This window comes from Haliotis rufescens, unplaced genomic scaffold (assembly GCF_023055435.1).
Source record: "Haliotis rufescens isolate VD_foot unplaced genomic scaffold, xgHalRufe1.0.p SCAF_2, whole genome shotgun sequence".
NCBI lineage: Eukaryota > Metazoa > Mollusca > Gastropoda > Lepetellida > Haliotidae > Haliotis > Haliotis rufescens.
This window is the reverse complement of record NW_025963890.1, coordinates 52,241,741-52,265,997: the sequence shown is the minus strand read 5'-3', so window position 1 is coordinate 52,265,997 and position 24,257 is coordinate 52,241,741. Positions and strand designations below refer to the sequence as shown.

At 40.8% G+C, this 24,257-nt stretch overlaps 2 protein-coding genes across 2 annotated transcripts in view; one reads left to right on the top strand and one right to left on the bottom strand.

Moving 5' to 3' along the window:
- Nucleotides 1-9,798, bottom strand: part of LOC124118852 (ADP-ribosylation factor-related protein 1-like) — a 31,851-nt gene extending 22,053 nt beyond the window's left edge. Inside the window, exons 1-6 of the mRNA XM_048400135.1 lie at nucleotides 9,726-9,798; nucleotides 6,883-7,003; nucleotides 5,673-5,760; nucleotides 4,728-4,810; nucleotides 4,053-4,134; nucleotides 3,164-3,234 (exon numbers count right to left, since the gene is read on the bottom strand). Of these exons, the coding sequence (XP_048256092.1) occupies nucleotides 3,164-3,234; nucleotides 4,053-4,134; nucleotides 4,728-4,810; nucleotides 5,673-5,760; nucleotides 6,883-6,975 (417 nt within the window). The 5' untranslated portion in view covers nucleotides 6,976-7,003; nucleotides 9,726-9,798. The remainder of the gene's footprint in view (nucleotides 1-3,163; nucleotides 3,235-4,052; nucleotides 4,135-4,727; nucleotides 4,811-5,672; nucleotides 5,761-6,882; nucleotides 7,004-9,725) is intronic.
- Nucleotides 9,799-10,053: 255 nt separating this feature from the next.
- On the top strand, nucleotides 10,054-21,983 carry LOC124118851 (meiotic recombination protein SPO11-like). Its single transcript, XM_046481122.2, has 13 exons — nucleotides 10,054-10,233; nucleotides 10,766-10,879; nucleotides 11,756-11,844; nucleotides 12,378-12,444; nucleotides 12,798-12,906; nucleotides 13,218-13,304; nucleotides 13,950-13,986; nucleotides 14,265-14,374; nucleotides 14,818-14,917; nucleotides 15,531-15,568; nucleotides 17,994-18,070; nucleotides 19,038-19,149; nucleotides 19,899-21,983. The coding sequence occupies exons 1-13, from the start codon at nucleotides 10,097-10,099 to the stop codon at nucleotides 20,016-20,018; spliced, it is 1,197 nt and encodes a 398-aa protein (XP_046337078.1). The 5' UTR covers nucleotides 10,054-10,096; the 3' UTR covers nucleotides 20,019-21,983.
- Nucleotides 21,984-24,257: the final 2,274 nt, after the last annotated feature.

Genomic DNA, 24,257 nt, shown 5'->3' with positions numbered 1-24,257 from the left:
TAAACAGTGTGGTGTCACTGTCATAAACAGTGTAGTGTCACCGTCATAAACAATGAGGTTGTCACCGTCATAAACAGTGTGGTGTCACTGTCATACACAGTGTGGTGTCACTGTCATAAACAGTGTAGTGTCACCATCATAAACAGTGTGGTGTCACTGTCATAAACAGTGTAGTGTCACCATCATAAACAATGAGGTTGTCACTGTCATACACAGTGTGGTGTTACAGTGTGGTGTCACCTTCTTAAACAGTGAGGTGTCACTGTCATAAGTAGTGTGGTGTCACAGTCATCAATAGTTAGGTGTCACCGTGATAAACAGTGTGGTGTCACCGTTATAAACAGTGTGGTGTCATCGTCATTAACAATGTGGTGTCACCATCATAAATAGTGTGGTGTCACTTTCATAAAACATTGTGGTGTCACCGTCATAAACAGTGTGGTGTCACCTTCTTAAATTGTGAGGTGTCACTGTCATAAGTAGTGTGGTGTCACAGTCATCAATAGTTACGTGTCACTGTAATAAACAGTGTGGTGTCACCGTGATAAACAGTGTGGTGTCACCGTGATAAACAGTGTGGTGTCATCGTCATTAACAATGTGGTGTCACCATCATAAATAGTGTGGTGTCACTTTCATAAAATATTGTGGTGTCACCGTCATAAACAGTATGGTGTCACAGTGTGGTGCCGTCGTCATAAACAGTGTGGTGTCACCTTCTTAAACAGTGAGGTGTCACTGTCATAAGTAGTGTGGTGTCACCGTCATCAATAGTTAGTAGTCACCGTGATAAACAGTGTGGTGTCACCGTGATAAACAGTGTGGTGTCACCATGATAAACAGTGTGGTGTCACTATCATAAATAGTGTGGTGTCACTGTCATAAACATTGTTGTGTCACCGTCATAAACAGTGTGGTGTCACATTGTGATGTCACAGTGTGGTGTCACCGTCATAAACAGTAAGACGTCACCATCATAAACCATGTGTCTCGTGCAGGATTAGCGTGTTGTTGGTTGGTTTGTTGTTTGTTGTAAACATCATAAACAGTGTGGTGTCACAGTCATAAACAGTGTAGTGTCACCGTCATAAACAGTGTGGTGTCACTGTCATAAACAGTGTAGTGTCACCATCATAAACAATGAGGTTGTCACTGTCATAAACAGTGTGGTGTCACAGTCATAAACATTGTGGTGTCACCGTCATAAACAGTGTGGTGTCTCTGTCATACACAGTGTGGTGTCACTGTCATAAACAGTGTAGTGTCACCATCATAAACAGTGTGGTGTCACTGTCATAAACAGTGTAGTGTCACCATCATAAACAATGAGGTTGTCACTGTCATACACAGTGTGGTGTTACAGTGTGGTGTCACCTTCTTAAACAGTGAGGTGTCACTGTCATAAGTAGTGTGGTGTCACAGTCATCAATAGTTAGGTGTCACCGTGATAAACAGTGTGGTGTCACCGTTATAAACAGTGTGGTGTCATCGTCATTAACAATGTGGTGTCACCATCATAAATAGTGTGGTGTCACTTTCATAAAACATTGTGGTGTCACCGTCATAAACAGTGTGGTGTCACCTTCTTAAATTGTGAGGTGTCACTGTCATAAGTAGTGTGGTGTCACAGTCATCAATAGTTACGTGTCACTGTAATAAACAGTGTGGTGTCACCGTGATAAACAGTGTGGTGTCACCGTGATAAACAGTGTGGTGTCATCGTCATTAACAATGTGGTGTCACCATCATAAATAGTGTGGTGTCACTTTCATAAAACATTGTGGTGTCACCGTCATAAACAGTGTGGTGTCACCTTCTTAAATTGTGAGGTGTCACTGTCATAAGTAGTGTGGTGTCACAGTCATCAATAGTTACGTGTCACTGTAATAAACAGTGTGGTGTCACCGTGATAAACAGTGTGGTGTCACCGTGATAAACAGTGTGGTGTCATCGTCATTAACAATGTGGTGTCACCATCATAAATAGTGTGGTGTCACTTTCATAAAATATTGTGGTGTCACCGTCATAAACAGTATGGTGTCACAGTGTGGTGCCGCCGTCATAAACAGTGTGGTGTCACCTTCTTAAACAGTGAGGTGTCACTGTCATAAGTAGTGTGGTGTCACCGTCATCAATAGTTAGTAGTCACCGTGATAAACAGTGTGGTGTCACCGTGATAAACAGTGTGGTGTCACCATGATAAACAGTGTGGTGTCACTATCATAAATAGTGTGGTGTCACTGTCATAAACATTGTTGTGTCACCGTCATAAACAGTGTGGTGTCACATTGTGATGTCACAGTGTGGTGTCACCGTCATAAACAGTAAGACGTCACCATCATAAACCATGTGTCTCGTGCAGGATTAGCGTGTTGTTGGTTGGTTTGTTGTTTGTTGTTTAACGCTGCACTCACCAATATTCCAGCTATATGACGTCAGTCTGTAAATAATCAAGTCTGGACCAGACAATCCAGTGATTGACATTATGAGCTCAATCCTCGCAATTGGAACACGATGACTTGCATCAACCAAGTCAGTGAGCCTGACCACCCGATCCCGCAAGTCGCCTCTTACGACAAGCATAGTCGCCTTTTATGGCAAGCATGGGTTGCTGAAGACCTATTGTATCTTGGATCTTCATGGATTAGCGTGTAAAGTTTGGAAATCATGTGCAGCATATCTTGATAAGAATAAAGACACTCTGTGCTAACCGATTGTTAGTCTTGTCAATAATTGGTACACACTGGAAACATCTCTTCTTAAAGTACATACTTCTCTAAATAATTCTATTGTTTGCGTTTATTTTGGTGGTGGGTATATACATGCCTACACGACCCGTGAAGATTCTGGGGTAGAATAGGTCTTCAGCAACCTATACTTGCCGTAAAAGGCGACTATGCTTGTCATAATAGGCGACTAACGGGATCGGGTGGTCAGGCTTGCTGACTAGGTTGATACATGCCATCGATCCCAATTGCGTGGGTCGATGCTCATGATGTCAATCACTGGATTGTCTGGTCCAGACTCAAATACTTTACAGACCGCCGTCATATAGCTGGAATATTGCTGAGTGCGGCGTTAAACAAAAAACAAACAAACAAACAAACAAACATGCCTACACTGTGCTGCAGTGGGGTTGTTACAAGTTAGCGTGTCATTCTTACATCAAGGTCCTGCTTGTTGGCCAGCAACATCAGGGGCACTCCGCACAGGCTGCTGTTCGTGATCATCTTATCTAAACAAAGAAACACACACTCATGACAAGCAGAACACACAGTCACGACAAGCAGAAGACACAGTCACAACAAGCAGAAGACACGGTCACGACAAGCAGAAGACACAGTCACGACAAGCAGAAGACAGGGTCACGACAAGCAGAAGACACGGTCACGACAAGCAGAAGACACAGTCACGACAAGCAGAAGACACAGTCACGACAAGCAGAAGACACGGTCACGACAAGCAGAAGACACAGTCACGACAAGCAGAAGACACGGTCACGACAAACAGAAGACACGGTCATGACAAGCAGAAGACACGGTCACGACAAGCAGAAGACACGGTCACAACAAACAGAACACAGGGTCACGACAAGCAGAGAAACGGTCACGACAAGCAGAAGACACACTCATGAAAAGGAGAAGACAGTCACAACAAGCAGAAGACACAGTCACGACAAACAGAACACACGGTCATGACAAGCAGAACACATGTTGGAATGAATGTCTGATTTACCATCCCATCCAGAGTTTGATTGATAAATCTGAGGTTGCAAATCACTGTAACATGTCTCAGAATAAAGACCGTCTCCGTAGTGTCTGAGTCCGTCCGGACAGTGGAAGGTCTGGGGTTCGATCCCCTGCCCCGTCATTCCAAAAGACGTAAACATGGTAAAAGCGCTCGGCATTAAGGGAGTAAAACAAGGCTCGGACTCATTATACTGAATGTGAATGGGGTATTCATGTTAAACTGAGGCATGGTATCTCAGTGGGCTTGGACTATAAAATCGGCATCAGTCCGGACTAGTAAAAGCATGCACATATCACAACATACCGAATGCTGTTTTGGATTCCTCCAGTCTCTCTGTGTCGGAGGAGTCCACGATGTAGATGACTGCATGGGACTCGGCGTAGTACTGAAACACACACACAGATACACACTGTTACAACATGGAAACTTTACATGTTTAATCACGAGAAATAAAAATATTTCGAAACTTTCTTTTTTTGCAACTGGCTTTTTATATATTGTTGAGTACCCTGTTTTTGAACAGCCATATTAATCGTGGTTTGTCTAATTATAATAAGATGTGTGATGTCATCAAAGCTGCCGACTTGACAGTGCACACTCCCAGTCTGAGTGTGTGCCATACATGGCAGTTCATTCATGGAAATCCCGCAAAAGTACAAAACTAATCAGGTGTTCGAAAACAGGTGACATCACTTGAATGCAGCAGATGTTTATAGGCAATGGAGATCACGCCTTTCAATGAGGATATTTTTCTATCAGGATATAGCTGAAATATATGGTGGAAGAAATCATCTACCTGTAGAACACATATTTTAGTTTTGATTTATCATTCATCATAATATAAGCAACGTCGCTTGAAAAAAAAGGTGAGGTTATAACAGAAATGAGGGAATTGTTTGCTATGTTTGTTTCCCGGCCTGCATGAAAGGACAGCCATTATGACCAGGGAATACTAGACTTGTCCGCAACTGGTCTCACCTTGTCCCACAGGGACTGAAGTTCCTCCTGACCCCCTAGATCCCAGAAGTTGAGACGCACCTTGCCCAAGTCAATCTTCCCAACTAGAAATGAAAGGGAGACAATCACTCAGAGCAGCCTGCAGAAGTTCTAAGGCAGCACTTTCTGTAAACATGCCTTGGTACAGAAGATGTATTGATGTCTTAACTACTTTGTTTACTGATGTTCGCCTCCGTGGTCCAGTGGTAGAGCGTCCGCCCGGAGAGCGGAAGATCCGGGGTTAGATCACCAGTGGCGTCACACCAAGAGACGTTAAAAGATGGTACTTGTTGTTACCCTGTCTGGCGCTTGACATTTAAGGGGCTTAAACAAGGACTGGTCGGCTTGGAGTCAATATCCTGTGTCTGAGTGGGGTATTTATGTTAAACTGCAGCATCGTTTCTCAGTGGGCCAGCACTATAATTTGGCATCAGTCTGGACTAGTACAAGCAGCCACACATACATACATGCATGCATGTCGCTATGTAAGTGCAATAATCTTGGACACGACGTCAAACCCCATTTCACCCTACCTCGTTTACTGCTCCCCTGAACAGAAGTAGATCCATGGACATGATGGAGGAAGGGAAGTAACTCTTTGAGGTATGGTGTAAATAAAATGTCTGAGGCAGTGGCGGATCCAGGTTTGCTTTTTAACATGCATATTGTATGCATATTGCCTACCATGATAACATGTTGATTTGGTTGTTAAAAGTAAAATTAATAATGGTTTAAAAATAGTGTGGCTTTTTGGTGGCCCCCCACCCCACAGAAGTTACAAATGACCCAAGTGGATCACCCTCCACTTTTAAAATCCTGGATCCACCCTGTAAGACATCACTTTAAATAAATACGATTTAGCCATTATAATTTCCTTACAACCATCGCCACCAGTGCCCCCAGAGACCAACCAACCAAGAGACTTACTGTTGAGGCCAACTGTGCTGGTGATCTTGGATAGATTCATGCCCTGGTAGCTCCTGTTGAACTTGGTCTTCGTCTGCTCCAGATATGTCTGGACAAAAGTAACAACTGTAGACATTTCTATATAGTACCAATATCTCACAACTAGTGCTGGTATGTACCAACTAGATCAGGTATCTCCCATGTATCAGGTCAGGTATCATACACATGACCAGTCTAGTTTGCATGTGGGCTCAACAGTCGACCAACCACATGTTCTTTCTAATGCCCCCATTTCACTACATCCATGAATATCCCAAATCACACCGAATAGGAAATTGTTCATGCTCATAGATAAATCTCGATCATTCCTTTAAGTTCTTAAATGAATCTTATTTGATTCCAAAACATTTGTTCAGTTTGCGGGAGTTCGTTGAATCGGTGAGAAAGGTTTTGTTTGTCAAAAACTTTCGTGGAAGGGTCCCCGAATTGCAATTTCTTGGCTGTATCATAATCCATTCGTAATTAATGTTCCGTAACAGCTTCATAATCGATTCTTTTGCATTCTTGGCTATTCTTAGCGATTTGTGGCTCCCAGAATTTCTTGTCCTCAACCCAAAAAAGCCACAAATGTCCCGAGTCAACTACGAATCATGTAAAAATTAAGTAAGAACAACATGATTCCCCAAGGGCCAGAACCAGAGCAACACATGCTCTCCGTTGAACCTCCATGGTGGAAATGATGGGTTGGCCAGCCTTTCGGGACCCAAGAACATGCCAAAGTGTCAGGAAATGTACCGATTTTCGCAAACTATTCATAAATATGTTGTATTAGTCGTATCTTATTCGTCTTATGATTGTCTTAACTGCTTCATACCACCTACCAATTCTCCACAAAAGTATGCATTATTTGAGGAATCATCATGAAGTATAATCAGGGTCTGTTTTGCATACTGGGGTTAACAGTGGATAAATCAAATTGGTTAAGTCTAGGAATTGACTCAGTGTTCATTCATTAAATGTAGAACATCGCATAAGACATCACCCAAGCGATATCTCCTGTTGGAACCAGTTTGGGATGATACAGGTGTTTTCCCTCATATAAAGTTACCCTTCTGCCTCCTAAAAAAACATATCCTGAGGATGATTCTAGTCACTTTATGGGTTATAAATCTTCAAGGGAAATATTAAATTTTAACAACAGCTAATAAAGAAAAATAAATATTATCCCTACCGTTTTTCCAGCATTGTCAAGTCCCAGGATGAGGACGAAGTATTCATCTTTCTGGAACAAGTACTTATACAGGCCGGATAGCAATGTGTACATTGGGGCTGTGGCAAGAAGATGGACAGATCTGTAACAGAAGATACACCTCAGTTTACACCATCATGGCATGCACAATGCTTGACCTTGCTGAAGAAAAGCCCCAGCATTAAGGCATAAAGACATACACCACATTAGTGAAACACTTGAGCACAGGTTAACCCAGGATCATACCAGGACATCCTGGTAGACAAAGGGACTATACTGTGTTGTGGCACTCTATACCATGTAGATCACTGGGCCACTTGTGCCTTGGAAATCATTGAGAAAAATGTAACGACTTGTTCTGTCTACCTCCATTTCCCTGGCTCAAACATGGTCAATGGCTGTGACAGTTTTTTAGCAATTGTATGGATAAAACATATTATCAATTTATCAGTAACTTAATGGGCCAGAACATTGACCGTTCTGAAGCATTGTTTGTAAACAATACCTGATAACCCCTGAGCTTATTTTGCTCTACTCGCTTATTCCGCAAGAGAAGTTTCTGTTCCTATGACCACCCTGTGGATGTAGGTTTATCACATGACCAGACTTTTATCTTGTTTGTAAACTAACACACTTATTCTCAAATAAGAACAGAAAAACCTTGCCCTGTCTCTTAGATGCATCTTCCCGTGGCAAGAGAGTTAACTGACTTTAAAAGTCCAGTTTCCACCCTTGCCGAACTAGGCTGGAATTCCTGGGCTCGATCGTAGCGCCACCAGTGGTTATTACGAGTTATGTCCTTTCTATGCCTCTCCTATTGACCAAACAGATTCAACCTCTCGTATCACTTGCATTTGCTTCAAACAAAACGGTGGCGCCCAGTCAAGACGATCTGATTGATAATCAAGATCTGTATTGTGATAAAACGAGTCTTACATCGCGAAGTGCATCAAATCACGTGAGCACCTTGATTAAAAGCATGAAAAGATTTAGAAAATATCTGTTGACAACGAGTTAGCGGTGCACATGCTTTGCAAATCCTGCAGTCGACCGAAATCTGCATGACACTTTACGAACCGGATTTCGATTTCAGTGCGCGATTTTGATTGGACTATGCATAGACTCGTTAGTCCAGCCAAAATTTAACTCCATAATACCAGCCTAGTTCGGCAAGGGTGGAAACTGGACTTTTATAGTCAGTTAACTCACTTGCCTCGGGAAGATGCTTACATGTTGTTTTGCATAATTAAATTGATACACCACGACATCTGCGACAGTGAGGCGCATGACAACATAGCTTTACATATCAAAGTGACCATATTGTTAGCTCTCCATAGAGTTTCTATAACAGCATGCACAGAATAGATACACAAGTGGAAATAGCGTTTCATGTTTTAGGATATTCTGTATATGAAAGTTAAACATTTCATGACATATGTATATCTAAATGTGTAGACTTGAAACAGATGAAAAACAAATGAATGGACTGTGTAAGATGTGATGATGTGGCAGAGGTACTCGCCTGGACGGAAGGAACTCTGGGTAGGAGAGTAATTTGCTTCATACAACCGAGGCATATATACAGTAGAACACAGATAGAGCGAACAAACGGATAGACCAAACTGTTAAAAAATCCCCGATTTATCTCCTATATAATATCATATAAAATTTACATATATGACAAACTCTCTACAGCGAACCAACAGATACAGCAAACTGATATCTGATCACCGACAAGCCCATCTATCAGTTATTAGTGACGTGTATAGCAAACTAAGAAATCTCACTCAGTGTCAAGTGTCACTGACAATTGACTGTATGCAATCAGCAGTGAATCAACACAATCGTGGGCAATCAACACAATCAGCAGTGATGGATTAACCTTGTTAAACTTAAATGAATGTTATCAAATGTTATCAATTGAATGCTATGAAGTAATCACTGCTAAAACAAGTCAATGCTGCAATTACGTGTATTGTCTCTGGTTTTATCCAAGATGGCGAACATTTCCGAGCGAAAACGTATATAACTAACAACGGATATAACGAACTGATTTCTCTGGTCCCTTGTAGTTTGTTATATCCATGTTCTACTGTATATTGTAATCTTGACTTTGATAAACACTGGCTTCTAATCTAATCAAGCTGGCAATTAATATTTGCAACTCATCTGTAAGAAAAGACATGAAATTTCTCTTCAATTTACCTCAAATAAAAAACAGTGTTTGGGTTGTTGATTTTGCTGTACTGAGCTCTGTTGTTTTGGTTTGTGAAATCAGTTGAGCATGAACTAAAGGTCTAGTGGAGGTACTGTCCCTATAAACTGTGATGGAGGTACTGTCCCTTAAACTGTGATGTGTTCTTTTTATTCATCAGCAGCGGTATTGAAGATCAATATTTATTTCTATCTCTTATTACTTATTACTTTTATTTGGTAAGGGGAGTTGGTTCTCAACAAAATACATTTTTGACAGTTTATTTGGAAGTAACCTCGTCAAATGCAATATCAAATTTCCATGCAAAAATGATCAAATCTTTTGACTGTCTTCGACAGTTGTCTTGATAGTTTTAATAAGATGGGTGCAAAATAGTTGGGCCAATGTTCTGTCCAAAGATTAAATAAGCACCTAAGATTGTGTGTTCGTCAGGATCTTCATATCTGAGGCTGATCAATAATAAGGGGCTTTACGTAAAATTAACTTGCTGTGTTTTCACATCCGTCGCACAGAAATCAGTCAGTAACACCATCAATTAGAGTAAATCAAGTCCTGTAAATGAATTCTAACCTACATAAGCAAAGAAATGAAGAACAAATAAAGCACGCACACTTTACTGACGACCGGATGTTTCCATTCCAGCTGATGATGACTCGTGAGCAAGGGGCAGACAATCTACTCAGGGGAGGTAACTTGTGAGCTGACCTATTGAACTCCTCACATCGCTGATACCAATTCAAAACTTGAAAAGATTGAATCTTACTGTAATTTACTGGATACACAGTGATACAGACGTTAAAATGTAAACATGCTGCTGCTTAGTAAACGTCTGCGTACTAACTCCTTTGTTTTAAGGATAATGAAACAGCTTTTGTAATAATTTTAGGCACATTGATCACGCTGCATGTTGGTGTGAGGAATGATTGAAAGAAGGGGGGCTACTCTCAGCGAGATTGTATTTTGTTGACGAAATAGCAGACGATGAATAATAGTGCAGACTTTTGGCATGCCGTGGACCTTCTAAGTCGCCACTTATGTGTCCAGTGGCGGCAAACGAAAAGAAAGGAAGACCCGAAGAATACTCAGGAGGCGCAATCGGTTTTATTTGTCAATGAAAGGTGTGTTCTAGTTTATAAAGGACGTGCCACTGTACATATGAATTAGTAGACTTATAGATCCTTATAGTTATAGGCCTACATAAAATATCATTTTCCATAACCCATTATATCTTTCGAGTCCTACGATCGTTCCTATGAGTTAGGATTGTTTAGGAATGTTGTTTGAACACGGTGCATCCTTCTGACGTTCACGTTAGATTTAATATAATATAGGACCCGCTTCTTTATAGCATTACGCTTTATTTAGCCTGCAAATGCAATAGGCCTAACAGATCCGCGCTATTACCCATTTGTTTGTTGTTTACCTCCGCAATATTACAGCTATATGATAGCGGTTTGTAAATAATCGAGTAAGGACCGGACAATGAAGTGGTTGACATCATGCGCATCGATCTACGCAGTTGGGATACATGACATGCAAGTCTGACCACCCGATCCCGTTAGTCTCTTACGACAAACATGGGTTGCTGAAGCCCAAGTCTAACCGGAATCTTCACGGGACTACTACCCATTTAAAGTTTTCTACTTACAGGGGTGACATTCTGAAGAAGATCGAAAAAGTTATCCTTCAAATGACACAATCTATATCCAAAGGTGATGCACCTATCTTCAGCTACACAAACAAGTCGTCATGGGACAGTGTCAGGTGATGTTTCGTCGAGAGTTTCAAATGTTCCATTACTGTTACGGCTCACTTCTTCTTTTTTTGAACTCCTGTATCACACAACCCCTCGGTAGTTGAAGTCATATGATTTAATACAATCATTATGTAGCGGCCATACAATTTCCGAGCCCTGTGATGGGGTTCGAAACATCCGAGGTCGGACGAACGCCTTGTCCACTTGACCAAAGTGGTTAAGCCCGTCAGCAAGCCCAAAAGGTAAGGATCTCATCTGTGGGATGACTCCACGACCTGTACAACTTTCAACAATGTGGTCTGGTTTCTGAGATACAAATGACATAAATTGAGAAAGAGCCAAAATGATCATGATCTACATGCCCTGGCACACTCCTGTTGTCATCTAGTTCCAGAGAGTGTTCATTATGACTCACAATGCTTCAGTCTCAAAACGTGTCATAAATTGCCCACAAGAAGCCAGAGACACATGGCATAATGAAATTAAGGAGCAGTTTCATGATATCCTCCGTTGTTGATAGGACAGTGCTACATTTATCACAGAGAATAATTTTTTTGGAAAGAATCGCATCAGTCAGTTTTTGAGGGAAAGAGCTGAACTGAAACACTGAGCCTAGTGTGCCTTGTATGAATATTTTCCATATGCTGACACAGATTAATATGTCAGATAAAGTATCTTTTATAACTAGTAACTACAGTAATTATTATCAGTTAATAGGCATTACACATGCCCTGGAAACACTGGTCCTAATATACCCAATTATTTGCTTTGCCTTTTCTTTTGTGTCAATCACACACAATAAGTTTAGGAGTTGCGTAATTCGGTGAAATGAAAATGGCGCAGTGTTAAATTTAGTTTCAGTGCAATATATTATGTATGTACAGGTTTGAAAACAGCGTCGGTATTGAGCCTGCAAAAGATCAAAAGTTGTCTCATGTACGATTTGACAGTCTCCAATCTGTAAAGAAGTTTGGTAAGTTGAAATTGTAAGCTCCAGTAACTGGTAATATGTATGTAGTTTTAGCTAAAACCATTCTATTTCCATCTTTGCTCACCACTGGAAGCAGCTGATATATACATATCGAAGGTAATTAAACATAATAACTTAAGTAGAACTGTTTCCTTCACCAAGCTATCGGAATGGACATGAGTTCTCGTCTTTGCCCAAGCTTGTTTGCTAAGGTTGTACATTTGAGTCGCAAGTCAGCGTCAGCTAAATAGATTCGTCGGAAAAGATCGGGAAAAGAATGTATCTGTACATAAAATAATTTGAGTTTGCAGAGTAAGCAGATTCTTAACAGAATCTGTGCAAAACTCATTCAGGTGATTCCTAGTGCATCTTTGATCTTGTATATGGGTCTAAGGACATAAACGTTTTGGAAAATTCTGGGCGTTTGTTGTATATTATGATAATTCATAACTTCTCTGGTTAGTACTGTATTACTGATCACAGTATCGTCATTATTCTTCAAATGGAAACATATCTACCGAATGTTGTCGTTTTAGGTTTAATGACAAGAATACTGTCCATCATCTATAAACTCATTCAGCAGAATAAATATTGTACCAAACGGTAAGTGTGGAAATATTCTGAACGCAAAGATGAAACTATGAATTATATAAACATGGAGGACACAGATATTGATTTGAAACCCCTGAACATCTTTATTTGACATACAAAACGGTATGGCTTAAAACATTTTTATCAGGTTCAATTAAAACTCATTCCCTAGATGCATATTTTGTTCAGCAGACAATAAGTTTACGTTTTTAGGTTTCCTGTCGTTATTATGGTATATGACCAACGGACAGCAGATTCTAAATATTTCCAAGAAGTTACAATGATGTGAGTGAAACAAATATAGTCACGCCTTCACCATACACATAGTTATAATGCAACATCAATACTATTTTAACTTGGAACAGTGATCTTTACTATCAATATCCGGAGTTGTTCGGGAGTCAGACAACTTTGGACAATCTGGTGGACAACGTCGCCTGTCTACTAGAAACACCACGATGGGAACTACATGTGGTAAGTGAGAATTTGTGATTTGTAAAAGTAACACACAGTTTGTATATTTATATCGAATGTTATTTCTTCGGCACTGAGTGTATAAAGTCGAATATTTCAATGAGCGTTAACATTTAGCAGCAATTCCCAAACAGCTGTGGAGTATGGATTTACAATGTCGATGAGGGTCTGGGTGTTCAGGTAAATCATGGATTTTACGTTTACTTCAAGAACCATTGAACTGTTATGCAATTACATAAGACCATTTTGCCTTTCATTCATCAAGATTATCAAGTTTCATTATTATTGGAAATGATGTTCTTGTTATTAAGCTGGCTACGTGCAAAGGCAGTGTCGCAGGCGATGTGCAGTTTTACAGTGACCAGGGCCACTTCGTTGACTGCAGCATCACGAGGACAGTAAGTACAGGTGCCCTCAACCAGCAGCTGACTCCCCCTTACAGCCAACACATTGAACGCAAGTATCAAATATTTCTGAACCCTGAAGGTCCTGATACAATAGGTCGTCAGCAACACATTCTTGCCATGTGCTTGTCGTAAAAGGCGACTAACCGGGAGGTCAGGCTCGCTGACTTGGTTGAAGCATGTCATCGTATTCCAATTGCGTGGATCGATGCTCATGATATCAATCACTGGATTGTCTGGTCCAGACTCGATTTTTTACCCATCGCCGTCATATAGCTGGAATATTGCCGCGTGCGCCCTTAAACAACAAACAAACAGAAACATCAAATATTGCTGACCAGTAAGATTCCCAGTGGGGCCCCCAACTTGCAGAAGTCAACTGGAGCGAATGTTGGATATAAAGAACTGACTCCTACGGTCAATTGAAGATGTATGAAGAAATAGGAATATCATATGAATATTATATACAGAAAACTACGGTTAGAACGAACTCAAAGGGACCAAGAGTTTTAGTTCCTTGCGTAGTTCGTTATCACCATATACACTACATATATACAGCAAATGGACGTGACCAGTTCTTTAAAAGTGTGTTCTTTATTAACATAGTTTACTGTATATGAATTTTCCATGTACTTTTAGGGGATCCCGGTTCCAGCTCATATGAAGGACATGCAGAGTATCTTTCATACAATAGATTAGGCTTCGTACATCACACGTCATATCTATGTCACTGGTCGGATTGTCACAAAACAACCTGTAACGTTAACTGAACATTCTATAGTTGAATTGTGTATGAAAGAGCTACAAGTCAATGATGAATAAGGTTTTCAATAATGTATTGGGAACGCTCTATTTCGAAAGATGATGATAGTAGAAAACCAATGTTTACATTGAGACAAGTTGTGTTTTTTAACATCTTGAGTACACATCATGTTTGAACCTTAACACATGGAGACATGACCACACATGCCAGGCTTGTCCTAATTGTGGAGAAGGATGCAACTTTTCAGAAACTACTGGGGGACCAGTTTTGTCAGAAGTTCGGGCCATGCATCATGATTACTGTGAGTAGAAACGTTGTATTCCAGCAGTGTATGTAGCATGTACAGTGCATGTACTTAGTGTAGTGTAAGTCATTATTTGCTGACAATTATAGGTGACTTGAATTGTCTTCTCGGCATTATCTCAGCCATAGAACAACTACTTGGGTTGGGTTTACAATGTTACATGTTTTTATATGTAGTAGAGACACAATTGAACTTTCAGGTGTAACGTTGTTGTAATTGCAAGGTCGGGCGGTGGGGTAGCCTAGTGGTAGAAGCGTTCACTGGTCACACCAAAAGCCCGGGTTCGATTCCCCTCAATAATACAATCTGGTACACCCTGATATTGCAGCGACTGGAATAATGCTAAAAGCGGCGTAAAACCTGACACACTCACTCCCTGTGACATTGATCTCTTGATTTCCATGCCAATTAACTGAGGTATTTTATTATGTGTGATTCAGGGTAAAGGTTTTCCTGACCTTGGAACCAGGCTTCTGTTGAGGGCTCTGTGGGACAGGTTCCAGCTCCCCATGTTTATTCTGGTCGATGCTGACCCTCACGGTATGATCTTGAATAGCTGTCTACTAGATGTACTGATGCTAATGATCCCTGAAGATCCCGATTAGAATTGATCTTCAGCAACCAATGCGTGTAAGAGCCGACTAACGGAATTGGTCGGTCAGGATCGCTGACTTGGTAGATGCATGTCATCGTATCCCAATTGTGTAGATCGATGCTCGATGTCAGTCACTTGATTGTCTGGTCCAGACTTGATGGTTTATAGACCGCCGTCTTTGAGCGGGCATATTGTTGAGTTAAACAACATGGTATGGTAGAGTTTCTCAATCTGCAAATAATCTGCATTTATTGAGTAACGATTCGATGTTTGGCGCATCTCGTATTTAGTACTAAAATACCAGCATCGTATGATGAGGGAAATATCAATACAAAAAGTATGTATCAGGGCAATATTTAAAGAAATATTAAAAAAAATAATGTTTTCTTCCTGTATGTAGAAGTTTCAACCTTCGTCTGCATTGGTTCTATTACACATACGTTGGTTGAGATAATATTGATTCCCAAAGATAATGGACTATGTCTTCTAGAGTGACAACTGTGGATGTTTCATGTACCAGTGGTAGACAGTAGCTATGTCTGTCCTCTCACATTTCAGGTATAGAGATAATGTGTGTGTACAGATTCGGATCCAAGGTAAGTTTACGGTCCTTGAGTTAGTGAGTGAGTTAAAATTTAACGTGGCATATATTATCTCAGCCACATTGCGACTTATAGTCGTTTGAAACCAAACATCTCTTTGGTACTAGTCTAAAGTGTGTTCCATGGTACTATTCTAGTGTGTGTTCCATGGTCCTAGTCTAGTGTGTGTTCCGTGACACTAGTCCAGTGTGTGTTCCATGGTACTAGTCTAGTGTGTGTTCCATGGCACTAGTTCAGTGTGTGTTCCATGGTACTAGTCTAGTGTGTGTTCCATGATACTAGTCTAGTGTATGTTCCATGGTACTAGTCCAGTGTGTGTTCCATGGTACTAGTCCAGTGTGTGTTCCATGGTACTAGTCTAGTGTGTGTTCCATGGTACTAGTCCAGTATGTGTTCCATGGTACTAGTCTAGTGTGTGTTCCATGGTACTAGTCCAGTGTGTGTTCCATGGTACTAGTCTAGTGTGTGTTCAATGGTTCTAGTCCGGTGTGTGTCCCATGGTACTAGTCTAGTGTGTGTTCCATGGTACGAGTCTAGTACTAGTCTAGTGTGTGTTCCATGGTACTAGTCTAGTACTAGTCTAGTGTGTGTTCCATGGTACTAGTCCAGTGTGTGTTCCATGATACTAGTCTAGTACTAGTCTAGTGTGTGTTCCATGGTACTAGTCTAGTTTGTGTTCCATGGTACTAGTCCAGTGTGTGTTCCATGGTACTAGTCTAGTGTGTGTTCCATGGTACTAGTCTAGTATGTGTTCCATCGTACTAGTCTAGTGTGTGTTCCATGGTACTAGTCCAGTGTGTGTTCCATGGTACTAGTCTAGTACTAGTCTAGTGTGTGTTCCATGGTACTAGTCCAGTGTGTGTTCCATGGTACTAGTCTAGTGTGTGTTCCATGGTACTAGTCTAGTGTGTGTTCCATGGTACTAGTCCAGTGTGTGTTCCATGGTACTAGTCTAGTGTGTGTTCAATGGTACTAGTCCAGTGTGTGTTCCATGGTACTAGTCTAGTGTGTGTTCCATGATACTAGTCCAGTGTGTGTTCCATGATACTAGTCTAGTGTGTGTTCCATGGTACTAGTCCAGTGTGTGTTCAATGGTACTAGTCTAGTGTGTGTTCCATGGTACTAGTCCGGTGTGTGTCCCATGGTACTAGTCTAGTGTGTGTTCCATGGTACTAGTCTAGTACTAGTCTAGTGTGTGTTCCATGGTACTAGTCTAGTGTGTGTTCCATGGTACTAGTCTAGTACTAGTCTAGTGTGTGTTCCATGGTACTAGTCCAGTGTGTGTTCCATGGTACTAGTCTAGTGTGTGTTCCATGGTACTAGTCCAGTGTGTGTTCCATGGAACTAGTCCAGTGTGTGTTCAATGGTACTAGTCTAGTGTTTGTTCCATGGTACTAGTCTAGTGTGTGTTCCATGGTACTAGTCCAGTGTGTGTTCCATGGTACTAGTCTAGTGTGTGTTCCATGGTACTAGTCTAGTATGTGTTCAATGGTACTAGTCTAGTGTGTGTTCCATTGTACTAGTCCAGTGTGTGTTCCATGGTACTAGTCTAGTGTGTGTTCCATGGTACTAGTGTAGTGTGTGTTCCATGGTACTAGTCTAGTGTGTGTTCCATGGTACTAGTCTAGTGTGTGTTCCATGGTACTAGTCCAGTGTGTGTTCCATGGTACTAGTCTAGTGTGTGTTCAATGGTACTAGTCCAGTGTGTGTTCCATGGTACTAGTCTAGTGTGTGTTCCATGATACTAGTCCAGTGTGTGTTCCATGGTACTAGTCTAGTGTGTGTTCCATGATACTAGTCTAGTGTGTGTTCCATGGTACTAGTCCAGTGTCTATTCCATGGTTCTAGTCTAGTACAAATCTAGTGTGTGTTCCATGGTACTAGTCTAGTGTGTGTTCCATGATACTAGTCTAGTGTGTGTTCCATGGTACTAGTCCAGTGTCTATTCCATGGTACTAGTCTAGTACTAGTCTAGTGTGTGTTCCATGGTACTAGTCTAGTACTAGTCTAGTGTGTGTTCCATGGTACTAGTCTAGTGTGTGTTCCATCAGGGCATTATGTTTGACACCGTGGGGTATCTGGATGTCTCCCCAAACCTGATGGTGTTGTAAGAGGCGCCTTAATGGTTCGGATGGTCAGACTTGGTGAGTTTGTTCGTTGTGTGCCATTGTACCCCGACTGCGGTGACTCTGTTCATAATATTAATCACTGGTTTGTCTGTTCAACTAGGTTATTTTCAGACTGTCGGAATTTAGCTAGAACACTTAAATAAACTATACAGCCAACTCACTAGTCTCAATCATAGAAACGTAATAATATATACACGCTGTGTCTCCATGATATACGTGCACAACCATGGAGAAGCATGGCCCATGACACTTACAGAATCATATAGAGTATGCCCATGATATGCTTGCAGGCACAAGCGGCAGAAAACAGACACCTTGCTGTGCCAAGTATGAAGTGGCTAGGAATTTTACCAAGTGACCTAGGCCGGTATGGAGCATATAAAAACATGAAATTGAGGAGAGGGGTAGTTGTCTACATTTCAGGGGATAGATTTGCTTTGGTCCAAAATCATAATTACAGAATTCTTGTTGCCCCTGATGGTGTGAATCTACTCATGTCCATAATCGTAAAGACACTGTTTCTAGGTTTCTCGCACCATACCCATGGCTTCATGAAAGTGGTAAACGTCTAAGGCCTGCATTACGGGGGTTCATCCCATTATTCTGCTGTAGACACGCGGCAATATGACTGAAATAGTGGGCCAATCGGCCATGGTAATTTATCTTAGGGGTGCCGGTGAGATTGGCCTTAGATCTGTCTCATATTTTGTCTCCCCTCCCTCACTATAATACAGTACCAGTTCCTAAAATGTTTCAATAGAACTGTTATTTTTTGTTTTTCATTTGGATGCGGTTTGAGGTTACATGGATGGGTGTGTTTGACGTTACATTGATGGATGTTTGACGTTACATGGATGGATGTTTGACGTTATATTGATGGATGTGTTTGACGTTATATTGATGGATGTTTGACGTTACATGAGGGAACGTGTTTGCCGCTATATTGATGGACGTGTTCGACGTTACATGGATGGATGTGTTTGACGTTACACGGGGGAATGTGTTTGCCGTTATTTTGATGGACTTGTTTGATGTTACATGGATGGATGTTTGACGTTACATGGATAGGTGTGTGTGACGTTACTTTGGGGAATGTGTTTGCCGTTATATTGATGGACGTGTTTGACGTTACATGGATGTGTGTTTTTGACGTTACATGGATGGATGTTTGACTTTACATGGATGTATGTGTTTGACGTTACATGGATGGATGTTTGATGTTACATGGATGGGTGTGTTTGACGTTATATTGATGGATGTGTTTGACGTTTTATGTTATTGTGAAATGGACAAAATTGTTTGTAAAAGCTGGCAATTATGTCCTCTTTGTGCAGGCTTAATATCCACGAGTCGGTGTGTATACAGTTCACCAAGAAGGACATGGACAAGGCCTCGGAACTGATAGGACGACCCTATGTGCTGGCAAATCCACCCCTCGCCACACAGGCACGTATCACGTCCCTTTTCTTCTCAATGGAAGAATCAGGACACCCCCCCCCCCCCCCCCACCCCCGAAACTGGGGCCCATCGAAGCGCTCGTAAAATATACGTCTCTCGCCTATTAAGTGCCTGGAGTGGCGCATTTTCGTGGGCTGCAACCTACTGAGCGCATCAAGTAGCACTTTTATAGTTGATACTTCCTGGTGGTATATGAGTGGGTTCTGAGTCTTCTTCCGTAAGGCCACCAATGTGTATTCTCCTAATATGTCGTGTTGCAAATTATTAGGCAGTTAATAATTATTGCCCCTGGTATCACTTCCAATAAGAAGTGTCTTTGAACTTTATCTCTTCAAGCAACATCCTCACAAATGACTGTTAATTCTGTACCGTTCTGCTGCTCTATAGTCTTCAGTTTATGTGGGACTTTCCTCTGTACACAGAATTCCCATGGGGTAATAAAGTATTGTCATATTGCCATGATGATGATGATGATGATCATCATCATCATCATGCGGCAGCTGTGGGGAACGCTAGAGGTTAAAGCGTTCGCTCGTCTCGCCGAAGACCCTGGTTCGATTCCTGACATGGTTACAATGTGTGAAGCCCGTTTCTGGTGTCCCCGCCGTGATATTGCTGAAATATTGCTAAAAGCGGCGTAAAACCATACCGACATCATCATCATCATCATCATCAAAAGCAAAAGTAGGATCGCAGTCAACAAATGTGTAGCATCATCCTCGTCTCTTCTCCCTTAGGTTCAACACCTGCTGCAGCTGGGTCATAAGGCTGAAATCCAGTGCCTGGACTCCCTGTCTCCAGCATATCTCTGTGATGTCTACCTGCCTTCTAAACTCCAGTGTGGGGCCTGGCTCTAACTCGCTAGAAAGCTAAATCTATGTGTGATGTCGGCCTGGCTCTAACTCGCTAGACAGCTAAATCTATGTGTGATGTCGGCCTGGCTCATACTCGCAGACACCTGAATCTATGTTTGATGTCTACCTGCCATCTAAACTCCAATGTGGGGGCTGGCTCTAACTCGCTCTACATCTGAATCTATACAGAACCTCAAAAGAAACGTCACTTAATGAAAATACTTCCCACTAAAATATCAATGCATTTTTGGAGGTATCTCGTCTTTCACATTAGTCAGTATCCAGTGTTAACGGTCAAAAAGTGCCACAAATATGGATATAATGGGTCGCTAAAACGCAGCTTAACAAACGACCATGGTACAAGTTGCTGAATGCTTTGCATGAAAAGCAAAATTCCCTTGCTTTTCCTTGTGCCTTTTCTGATAAACGGCATCACAATATGAGGATCCTTGTATTGATACTAGCGCCATGCCAATCAGAGAAACAGGGTTTGGAAGACCCATGCTGTTGGTGACCTGGTATCGTTGCTGTAATCTGTGGATGGTTCTCACGTGTGGACATTAAAGGCATTGGCAACCATTAGTGTAGCCAGGCCAGCATGCAGTAGTCCTAAAACCGGGTTTCTCTGATTCTTCGTGCTTTGATATTTCAATACGAAACTCATGAATTATTTTCATGAAGTGACGTTTCTTTTGCGGTCCAGTATATTTGTGATATACACATCAACAATCCACCAAACCAGACAACTGTTCACGTGTATCTCCCTTGTTTGTGCCCATGTGTTCCGTGCTCCCATATTTAATATGAACTTGGCATATAATGAGACAAATTGTCAGAAAGCGAAACATAAATCACGTTATGATGCATCAAGTGTCTATCCCCGGTCATGTACGGCAGTATACAAAACCAGTCCCAACATCAAGGCGTGAAAACTTAACCAGTAGATGTTAACTTCCAACGTGATTGTTTCCTTGTTCAGGGTGTTTCGTGGTTTCTAGTTTCAGTAGGCTGTTTAGTGAGTGAATGTTGTTTTATGCTGCAATGTACAATATTCATCTTTTCCACGGCCTGTAAATAACAGAGTCTGATTCAGGTAAACGCACTTCACGAACATTGTTCACAATGATATGGTAAGTCCTCTACCTTATCTCGGTTAGACTGAATGTTAGACTTGAATCTCTAGGGTTGGTTTTAAAGGCCAGATTGCACTCACAACAGCCTCTACAAATGGACTATAGCATAAGTCGACTTAGCCTTATCCCACTTGATGTATGATAATATTAAGTGATCTGTCACAAGCACATAGCGACAGATAAGATAGGACAGGTTTGGAGTAGGGTACTTGACTCTTGTAGCCTTACCATGGGAATATATGCTTGAACACGATACAAGAGGGTATATCGGGGCCTGCTAATACATGGGGCCATAGAGAAATAGAGTTCAGACCACAAACATGGTTGAAATAGCATATATTGAAAACACGAGTTTCTTGTATAATTTCCCACTCTGTTGACAATCTATAAAGTAAATGCATTAAAAAATCTCTAAGGGGATACGAACAGTTGTTGGTTCTTTTGAACGCAACTCCTGTCAAATTCCCTCTTGTGGGATTACCTCCCTTTGATTAAGTTTCTCAATCATTTCGTGTTTAGGTGAGTTGAGATCTAACAAGACTCTCTGAGTTGTAACGCTGATTGTGACTGCAGTGGTCGGTGTCATGCTTGCAAATAAATACATCTGACACTTATTTTAAAAGATTGATGTATCTGAAAGACCGCCCATCAAGATCAATCTGGATTATGAATAGGTTGGTTTCGTCTATTAAATTGCAAAAAAAAGTCTACCTAGCGAGCTAACGGGGTGTCATAATTCATCTCGACAACGAGAGGCGTCACATCCGTCACTCTCGACATATTTATACTACAGCAGCACGAAATAAATTATTTCAACATCTCCGTCACCCCCCCCCCCCCCCCCCCCCCCCCCTGTATGTGTGGCAGGACATGGCGTGTATAGGACGCGCATTATCTCGTTGTGTCATCTTTGTTTACTAGCTCTACCAATACTCCAAATCTCACGACAGACCGGCTGACTACCAACCGTTTTCAGGTGGTGCTGCGGTAATGAGTGATTTGTTATCAAATTAACATGTGTTAATAGCTTGTGTTTATTTTGCCATCAACACAATGCAGATGTTAAATTTGAATGACAGTTGTTAGCAAAGCACAATCAGATTAGTTACATCGGACCACACAAAAAATATGTACAAGTGCTTGAACCAGGAGCAATGTTGGTACACAAACTCTGACAAACACAGAGACTGCTAGTAATTGACTGACGACTTCCTCATACATCCGAACCCTACATTGCTATATTATTCATCAACCAGGGCATGGTTCCTGACACCAATGTGGTCATTCGTCCAATGATCGGCCACATAATTACCACTGCATTTTATAAAGCCTTTTTGTCAATTTGTTATAATTGTTTTTTTTAGAAAGTGGAATAAAGAAATACATTCATTTGTAGTTGTGTTTTATTATATCCATGTAGTTTTGATATATGTTTTGCGTTTTGGGAAATTATTGCAATATTTTTGTATTATTTTATTCTCGCGATAAATCGTTAATATAAATATATTCACGGTCAGATTATCTGTGAACATTATTTATATTAAAGTCAGCCGTGTTTATATGAACGATGTGATAATCTGTGGAGTGTCCGTAGACTTGGTCGAGGAGTTATCATTCTCTTGTAATGGATTAGGTCGTACAGTTAAAGTATTATTAAAGTGCACTTAACTAATCTCGTGTTGACTTTACTAACTGGAGTGTGGTGCGTGGAACGACAGTCCCCTTTCAGGCGCTTGATTTATTACTTTATTGGAGTCGGGATACTTACTTCTGATTTTAATTTTGACAGGGCGGATAGAAACGAAACCAAGATTGTCATTTTGATAGCTGGGTTGGCAGTAGACGTTGAGAAAGTATGTCCCGGTTTATGATGCTCGCCTAACGACGAGTACTCTCCGGTATTTCATATATACACCACTGAATGACACATTGAGTTGTTATGAAGCAGATATACTAATTTATTTTCATTTATCTATGCCCTGTAAATAATAATAATAATAATAATAATAATAATAATAATAATAATAATAATAATAATATTAATAATAATATAAAAAAATATGATAATAATAATAATTACGTTTTATAATTTACCTTGTTACTGGTACATTATCGCAAATAGAAAATATTTCGTTTCCGTACTAAATATTACCTATGTTGACAATAATACTGCTTTAACATACCTTCTAAGTTCACCCTGTTCAGTTCACAGCATGTTTGAACTGCTCTAAGTGCTCTAACTGGGTAGGTTCCACCACGGTGCTATTACTCAATACTCTGACATTGTGTGTTATCATTATCATTACTGTTTAAGATGTCTTACCCTCGTAGTGTATAATGTGTTTAATGTTCCGAGCCCCTGGGTGTATACGTACAATACAATTTGTCTTTATCTTATATTGATATATATTATACAAAAACTCATATTTGTATAATAACAGCTGCTTCCAAGCTCAATGGCTCATTGTAGAGTAATGAATTTAAAAGAAAATATTCACATACGTTTTGTTCAAAATAACACAGATGCAGAAACTGCTGCTTGTCAGCTGCGTAGATGATATGCAACAGTGTGCACCGACATGAGGCATTCTGGTGCACTGGGATATTCTCACGACTTCTGTGTACAGGTATTTGCAAAAGGCGAAAATAACAACAGGCCATCTGTCTGAACCTGCTTCTTGTGTTCGCTGTACACAATTATCAAAACTTTCTAAAAGTTTTCAGATTTATGTGTCCCTATTTATAAACAAAATAATAGCAATTGAAAAAATACATGCATTGGCAGCGTTGACAGATTAGCTCACGCGGAACAACTCTCTTCCTCCACGAGGGGCCATACTCACCAGTATAGACCAGGAACATTTATACAGGCATACTCACCAGTATGGACCAGGAACATTTATACAGACATACTCACCTGTATACACAAGGAACATTTATACAGACATACTCACCAGTATAAACCAGGAACATTTATACAGACATACTCACCAATATAGACCAGGAACATTTATACAGGCATACTCACCGGTATAAACCAGGAACATTTATACAGACATACTCACCAATATAGACCAGGAACATTTATACAGACATACTCACCAATATA